This window comes from Pieris rapae, chromosome 16, assembly GCF_905147795.1.
Source record: "Pieris rapae chromosome 16, ilPieRapa1.1, whole genome shotgun sequence".
Classification (NCBI taxonomy): domain Eukaryota; kingdom Metazoa; phylum Arthropoda; class Insecta; order Lepidoptera; family Pieridae; genus Pieris; species Pieris rapae.
The window spans coordinates 2,464,993-2,474,048 of NC_059524.1; the positions used below are offsets into that span (position 1 = coordinate 2,464,993).

At 32.8% G+C, this 9,056-nt stretch overlaps 1 protein-coding gene across 1 annotated transcript; it reads left to right on the forward strand.

Annotated features, from left to right (window-relative positions):
* The first annotated feature begins 1,186 nt into the window (after nucleotides 1–1,186).
* LOC111003226 lies at nucleotides 1,187–4,373 on the forward strand. Its single transcript, XM_045631694.1, has 5 exons — nucleotides 1,187–1,917; nucleotides 2,438–2,537; nucleotides 2,984–3,088; nucleotides 3,833–3,988; nucleotides 4,323–4,373. Exons 1-5 carry the CDS (start codon nucleotides 1,187–1,189, stop codon nucleotides 4,371–4,373), a joined length of 1,143 nt encoding a protein of 380 aa, XP_045487650.1.
* The last annotated feature ends 4,683 nt before the right edge of the window (nucleotides 4,374–9,056 follow it).

A 9,056-nucleotide genomic window follows, 5' to 3' on the forward strand; every position in this document is an offset into this window, starting at 1 on the left:
ACATTCCTTTTAATTGGAGACAAATTCTTACTCGCCTCATAAAAATTAAAATTTATTTAAGCGCGTAATCACTAAGCTAGCTATTTTATTTTAAGGCGTCGTTGTATAAGAAACAAATACAATTTCCTCTTAATTTCCGCCGCTGATCTTATCTGGACATAACGAAGGCCCTTAGCATTCAGCGAGGACTCCACTAAAACTTCGGTAAAGCCGGAATTTCCTCGCGCCCCTATTGTGCTTAGTTGAGACAAGATTTGGAGCCCTTTGCATAAAAGGCAAATATATAGGCACTAATATAAGTATAAGTAATTAAATTAAAATAACTTTTTGAGTTTAGATAGAAATATCTCCGTAGTTCACTTGGTTTTGCATTTAAATTCCACGAAATTTAAACAAAAAAACAATCAGGAAATGCATACGCACAAGTCTTTTACTGTATTTAACAATTAATTCTTTAATTGAATAGGTAGGTCTGATTGTGGAATTGATAATTAAAAATTAAAATAAATAAATCAGTGGCTATACAACCATTTTAGGTCTGGGCCTCAGATTTCTGTGTCTGTTTTATGATCATTGAACCATCTAATAGGTAAGTAGGTGATCAGCCTTCTATACCTGACACACGCCGTCGATAATTGGATCTTGGGCAAGCTAGTTTCCTTCCGTTCGAGCAAATTTTAAACGCGTACATTGAATGAATCTCCAGTGGTGCACAGCCGGGGATCGAACCTATGACCTCAGGGATGAAAGTCGCACGCTGAAGCCACTAGGCCAACACTGCTCTAGAGTTGATAATTACATGAAAATATATTACAGAACCTTAATTTAAATATCATTTAACTTTGACATTTAAGCTGAATGACGAGTTTTTAACTATTCAATGATACAACCATTTTCATCAAAGGCCTGTGCGTGTTAATACAATACAAAGTCACAAAACGTAACTAGTTCGTGGATACTAACTTATGACGTTTGTAATTATTTCGAAAGCAGCCCTTATTATGCAGATAATTATTGAAATGAGAATGAATGATTAATAAATTATGTACCCAAACCACATGTAATAGCAATGTTCCAGCATGTTATTAATTGCGATATAATTATATGCATTTGTTAAATATTCCGATAGCTTACAATCTGTTATAGATTATATAAATTTTGAGCCATACAGACGTATTAAACAATCATGTTACAATTACTGGAAGATCATAAGTACCCCTTGCTTGGGCCACATTTACGCCTTTTGAAATTTACTGGCCTTTGGCATCCAGTCCTTGATCAAGTTGCCCGATTAAAGTTACTACTGTTTTGTGTCACAACAGCATTCTTCTTCAGTCAATACATCAAATGCATGTTATTTCTCAATATCGATTCGATAAAGCTCATATTACAATATATCCCATTTCATATAGGCATTGTCAAAGCATGCTTCTTTCAGAAAAACTACGCTAACTGGGCTCATTTGATTGAATCTATATCGGAGATAGAAAGGCATCAAATGCTTCAAAAGGACATCAACATTCATATTAAAAACTATATTCACCGCAGCCGTAGAGTAACATTCTTTTTTTGGGCGCTCGCACTTTTTTCCAACTTTAGTATTTTCACAGAACCGTATCGGAAAAATCAAGTTGGAAATGGTACAGACAGTTATTTGTACCTATTCGACGGGTACACACCGTTTGATCGTGTTCCACCAGGCTATTACTGCTCAATGTTCGTTCAAACTGTTCTTGGACATGTTGTAAGTGCTTATGTCGTGGGATGGGACATGTGCGTCGTATCTATTATGATATTCTTTGCCGGACAATTGAAGATATTTCGAATTTATAACATGAAGATCTTTTGTTCCAAAAACGATGCGATTTCTTTTAAGAATGTTGCTAACAGTCACGCATTTTATATGAAGCTTGTAGAGTAAGTTGTTTTTTTTTAATGACATGTAGGGTACAAGTGGGCAGGAGGCTTTCGTGATGTTAAGTAACCGCGCCGCCCATGGACAATCTTAATGACCGAGGTCGTGCCGGCTTTTTAAGAATTGGTATGCTCTTTTCTTATGTGACAAGAAGTAGTTAGCCGGTTCCATATACTGATGGCAAATATGCCTTAATTATTATATAATATAATATACTAGCTGACCTGGCAAACGTCGTCTTGCCAAACTACTACCTTTAACTCAGCGCCATCTGTTAGAATTGTATCAAATAATAAACAAATGTTAATGTTATCGTAATTTTAGTAAGGATGCCTATTTTTTTGAAAATGAAATATAGCCTATGTCACTCAGGAATGATGTAGCTTTCCAACAGTGAAAGAATTTTTCAAATCTGCCAAGTAGTTTCGGAGCCTATTCAATTCATACAAACAAACAAACAAAAAATCAAACCTTTCCTCTTTATAATATTAAGTATAGATAAATATATAATAATATTTTTAGGTATCATAAACTATTTAATTCTTTAATATCGACAGTGATGTTTATTTATTTGATCGTAATTTCTGTGAATTTAGGAGTGTGTATTATACAAATAGTTGTGGTGAGTAAATACATCATATTTCGTAAATTTATTCTATATCTATTTTTACAAATTATCCGCGTAATTCGCCAATGTTTCAAACAATATAATTAAAAGGGTGTCAGGAAATATTTTAAGAAGACTTTGACTTTATTCAACAGTATATTGTAATATAAATATTAAATATAATAACAATTTATAAATTAAATTGATAAAATTGATAAAATAAAAATAAATTTAAAATGTTTGGTGCCTGTGTATCTACATACCTAATTTTTATCTTACCCAATTTTAACAATTAGCCTGTGCATTTGAACCCCACGGCCCAAGAGTATTTACTCCAAAGGGAACAATTAATTGTCTTATGTTTTCTGTTTGGTTTTTCAATGTAATCTGTTTTGGCTTGGTACTTTTTAATATGGCTGTAAGAAAACGTATGAATAAATAAACATCTAATATATTTTTAGATACAAAACGACTTAGGCGCCTTTCTGTCTGCTTGTTTGTACATTGTCGCCTGTTTAATTCAGTTACTTCTTTTCTATTGGTACAGCAATGAAGTAACTCACGAGGTAATTTTTATATATTAGAAGTACTCGTGAACTTTGTGTCACCTATATATATTTGTGTCCAAATATAATACAACATTTTTAAAACATACCAAACACAACCTCGAACTACAGACATTACGTACTTCTAGTCAAGTATAAAGTTCCCATAAAATGGCGGGAAAATTTGTTGTACTTAACACACATTTCTGAAAGCACCTATAGATAGGAATACACAATAGGATTTTATTGGAAAATTCAATTATTATTGTTTTTTTGTATGTTTTTTTACTTATTATTTATGTGTCCCACCGTTTAAACCATCTCTGGACTTCCAGAAATAATTCAGGACCAAAATTAGCCAAATTGGTCCAGCCGTTCTCGAGTTTAAGCGAGACTAACGAACAGTAATTATTTTTTATAAATATACGCTGAGATACGTTTTATTTGGACCTTAAATAAACGAGATTAATATAAACGTGGACTAAGGAGGCCGTTACTATGGTAACCATTTATATACAAAATACTTCGCAACCCTGACAAAGAAAGAGAATGAGCATACCCCATGGCTTTCTTGTACCTTGCAAAAATCTGACAAAATAAATATACCTTCTAACCTAGGACATCTTATTCTGTATGTTCAGTCTGCTTTTAATGGCTGTTCCATAGACTCGCATATAGATCATAGTAAATAGAGTAGATATAGAAAAGACAATACTAACTTTAACAACAAATACATTTACCGTTGTAAGAGTTCAAAATTTTCAGAGTCAGTTACTATCGTACAGCTTATTTGAAAGCGGCTGGTATTATGCACCGACAATTCTTCAAAGGAACATCGCATTACTGGCGGAAACTTCAAACAGGAGGCTTGTTTTTAAAGCTGGTCCGTATTATGAAATGTCACTTGCAACTTTTGTGAGCGTAAGTTTATTATTATTTAATTAAAAGTAATAAAATTATTACAATTTTAGAGTCCTATTAGAGGTTCCTTCATCGCTTAGTCTTTCAGCCCTTCAGTTGACTGAAAACTAATAATGAAAGATCTGTTTTTCCATTTTAAAAAACAAACAACAAACGAACTTCATCCCATGACCATCAAGCTTTGAAGATGTACTTTGAAGGGTGAATTAAAAAAAATTACCCTACAATAAGTCAATATCAATTTAGAATTAGGTCGTTATTAAAATATTCCATTGAAAGTATTACGACCTTACGTCTTATATGATATAAAAACATTATATTGTTTTTTTTTCAGATTCTTCGTACGAGTTACAGTTTCTACACACTACTTAATGAAACAAATTAGTGACAGTAGTTTGATTATATGTTATTAGAGAATTTAATGCAATATTAATTTCCACCAAGTATTTAATAAACATGAATTCATGAGGTTGGCGGGCATTGCGAGTTGCTGCATCTGGCACAGGACAACACGCGCTTCAAGAGACTGACGACCAACCTCTAGTAATAGAGAGGCCCTAGAAGAAGAAAAAGTATTATTATAAGAATTCTTTTGTGATTAAAGATAGAGCTAAAAATGCGATTCCTCCCGCGGCAGCAATGGAAAGCGACCCTGGGAGTCTCTTTAAGCTGTAGGACGAGTTGCTCATTTCTCACCTTGCTCCTTAAGTAGCAGAGAGGATGGTGTGAATGAAGTCATCCCCGTAGCCTGTGAATTGCGAGATATTACGCGTCTTGGCTATCAAAAGAAGCGCGCTATTCCCAACGCTTTACGCTTTGGTCACGCATTACAACCATGCAATGCTCATATCTTAAATATAAACTTCATAACTGCATAAGTGCAAAACTACGATAATCATTTCACATACAAGTCGTATATTATGACAAATACTAGATATGTAATTTTATGAAGGTCCACAAACACTAAGCATGACAAAACTTATGGATTATAGATACTCTATTGTATATATAATACGTTAAATTACTGAAAATTGCATAAAATTATTTAATAATAAAATGTTTCGTCTGTAAAATAAATTCCTAATTTAAACCCAGTTGATAACAATCAAGCCATAAGCGAATTGCGAACTTGTTCAGCGATGGTTGATTCAAAATTATCTCTAAACTGCCTGAAAATTGAATACGATACAATCAGGGGCGGTATTTAACTCTCACCAAGTTTGAGATCGCTCCCGGTTGCCAAGAATTCGAGTCCAAATCGATTACAACTCGAAATTTCATGTTAATCGATTCTGATTCAGCGAGTTTAGATTGATATGAGGTACTATCAGATTAAATGTTTGTAGCAAGTTCTGTTTGCATGACTAGTACTCTCATGAGCGCATTTGGTAATAAAGTTTGTTCAACTGCGACGTTAATCGATCCTGTATCATCAGTTCGTCAGTATCAAATTGTACATGACTATGACAACTATCAGCCATTTTGTATTGCATTTGTTTTAATTGTATAATTCTTTTGTTTTGTGTTCAAGCAAAATTGGACTTGATTTTCATCTTAAAAATGTTTCGAGCGTGATTCACCTGGGTAATGTTTTCGCGTATTCCTATTTCACCATGCCGACACTGGTAGAAGCTGTTTGTTTATATAATGGCAGCTTAAAAACATTTTGTGAAAAAGCTTGGCATTTGATAAGTTGCGGAGAGTTTAATACCAGATTCGTAATACACTCGATAGAGAATAGTATTTCAATGATATTATTTTTTAGTAAATAAAACTGTAGAAATAATAATATAAACATACTTGACTATGTACCATAACATATCAAATAGCTTTTTAATTATTTTAAAAACTGGTCTAAGTTAAACTCTTAAGATAGGATATTGGTACAGTTAATCTGTCATTTTCATTGAATGGTCTATCCACTTACACCGTATAGCTTGTATTGACAGATGGCTATTACAATCCGACGCTTAGATATTGTCACACTTTTTTCAATATTTGGATTAAGATGTGTATCTCAGATGGTCAAAAGTGGATTGAGAGAGGTTATTTGGTTTGGGCGTTTGTCTCACACGTAGGTATTTCTCGTTTCAAGCGAGTATTATAAAATCCTTGGATAGCGGGCGTTTGGACATACCAATTTAGATCGACATCTGTTTCCTACGAGCTTATGTCAATTGAAGATATATAAAGTTCATTTACCCAATGCGTTAAGGTTGACATTCGCACAATACTAAATCTCAGAATCGTTATCAATAACTCCCCAAGATCTGAATAACTCATAGAATATATCAACAGCAACTCTGCACAGTCCATACCATCCGAATTAACATATAAATTGTTTTGAATCCGACATCTACATCCCGTTAAATTATTTCGCGAACTTCCCAAATTTACATGGTAATTGGTAAAACTCAAGATTTGTTGGGTTTCGGTTATTCGAATTTATAGTCGAGGTGATGCATGTAAACGGCGTTAGGTTCAAACAATTTCAATATTAATTCATAATTGAAATAAGGGTTTTGCTAAAGGGATAGGTCGCCAACCGCTCTCTTTCCCGTATTCTGGGTAACTGGCCCGAGAAGATCTCTTACGAGCAACTTACTCTGCCGAGGGCCCTCCATCGCCTTAGTCTTTCAACCACTATTCAGTGTGACTCTCGCTGCCCTTATTATAAGCAAATTTTCGACCTGTGTGCATGATCTTAAGTCTTACCTTTCCTCTTTTTTATTAATTTTAGAATTTTAAATGACTTTTTAGATTCTTTAACTTACCATATCAAGATTTATTTATTTATATTATTTATTTCCTTATTTCCTATTATTTCGGTAACTTAATACTAATACAATAGAAAACTAGGCTAACAACTAAAAAATAATACATACATAACAAGTAAAAGCTTAAAACCATAACCATTTTATAACTAATTATAAATAATGCAATTCTTGTTAATTCAGCCAGTGTGCAACTAAATACATCTGTCATCATTGTCTGATCTTATCCCATGATCACTGAGTCAGCGCTCCCTAGAAACTCCGATTAGCCAACACATTACTGACCCAGTTGATCTATATATATATATATATATATATATATATATATATATATATATATATACGTTATGTATATATATATATATATATACATAACGTGACCAGACGTCCCGTTTTGATCGGCACTGTCCCTTTTTGTCCCGATGTCCCCGAAATGAACTGTGGGACGCAAATTTGTCCCGTTTTCAGAAACCGCGCGAAAATTTGAGCGGTAGGATAATTAAAATAGTGCGAAACATTTCATTCTTATTTGCAATCGTCACCGTCTATATTAAAACAAATTTGTTCTTCTGTTAAATATAAATATAACTAAACATTTTGGGTGGGTACCTATATTTTTTGATAACTTTTAAGCCAACTAACTTTTTCTAAATAAAAAACTTGAAAAAGGTGTTTTCTTTTTCATTTACTACTTTATTCAAAGAATAAATAGTCGTTTTAGCCATGCACTCCAAAGAAATTCTATTTATATAAGCAGGCGCTTAAACCGAGCGTCGTACGTAGTTGCAGATGAGGCAAAAACAGGCGATGGAGACTCATTGTGAACACCCTCTGCCCCATCTAGTTGTTATAGGACATACAGTCAAGTAAAGGGAAAATTTCGGCTTCAGATGTCTAAGTAAATTTTACTATTACCCCTTCTTGTACCCATCATATTTCTCGGCACGTTGTGTATCACTCGGACTAGGGAGCAGTCTACTTAGCACTTAATGTTCCAAAAATGTATTATTATATATATATTATTATTATATATATTATTATTATATTATGTGTCAAAAAATTATTTTTTATGTATACTTTTTTAATTTAGTGTTTTGTTCCTGTTTTAGCTTTGTCCATTAGGTAGAAAATTAGTAATCTCATTTTCATACAATTCACTGGTATCACTCATACCAATAGTAAAGCATTTTTATAGTTTGTGTGGAAAATTTTGCATATATGTATGACGTATGTTTGCTCTTCTTGCAATCACTATCTATCTAATCTTATTCTCACAGTGATCGATAAGGCTCCTTTTCATTTGATTATCTCAATTGTATTATATTTCTGTATGCATCGAAGTGTTAGTAAATAATCCATATATATAGTCAGATATACATTATACATCTTACTCAATAGTTTTGGGGGAAATTTTGTTTTAGGGGAATATTATTTTATATGTTACACGGAATATACAGATTAATTTAATTATAATTATTTAATAGATTAAGAATAGGTAAATTAAACTGTTGTTGGCTTTAATTTTTTTATAATGTAAAATCTAATCATTAAAATTTAAGTCTAGATTCGTAAGACGAAAAAATTCAAAATGATGTTCTAATTTAAGTTGGACGTTAAAATAATTGTTTTATGAGAGACTTTTCCAAGAATACAAAATTATATCTTGTCCTTTCTAAACAATTAAAAATAATGAGCTCGCGTCGCACATTTAATATAAAGGACAAAACATGTTTTTATTTAATAGCCAGGTTGCCTAGATTTTGCCTTAATAACAGTACGAGTAATATTATACCGAGTAATTTGTGTCTGTTTCGTGGTATCAGAACTGTAAGGTTTAACGGAACCGCATATAAGTTGCAAAATTTTCCACACAAATTCTAATTTCCAGAACGTTTAAGCAAAAATGCTTTACTATTGGTATGAGTAATACCAGCAACATTATGAAATTGTATGAAAATGACATTACTACCAAACTGTACTTTCCTACCTAATGGTTCAGCAATCATTCGTGATGGGGTTTAAAGTCACTTTTCTGAATACTACCCAAAAATTAAATTAAATTTATAGATCTCTCAAGGATCTTAGACCATTTGCATAAATATATCTATTATTATTTCAAATTTTAGAGAAAACTGCCCTCTTTGAAACATAAAAACTTAACATAGAGCAGTTCTACGGATTGAAGAAGATAGAAGAGAGATAGATGTATTGGTTTTGGGTAGTCTGTTTGTGTCAGTTTCCACACTTCGAAACCCATTTAGTCCATTGTGCGTTAAGTACTGGCTAAACCAGCC

Excerpts from the sequence above, each read along its gene's own strand:
- LOC111003226 (XM_045631694.1), top strand. The coding sequence starts at position 1,187 with ATGTTACAATTACTGGAAGATCATAAGTACCCCTTGCTTGGGCCACAT. Across the intron at positions 1,918-2,437 it reads TTTTATATGAAGCTTGTAGA|GTATCATAAACTATTTAATT; the intron begins GTAAGTTGTTTT and ends TAATATTTTTAG. Across the intron at positions 2,538-2,983 it reads GTATTATACAAATAGTTGTG|ATACAAAACGACTTAGGCGC; the intron begins GTGAGTAAATAC and ends ATATATTTTTAG.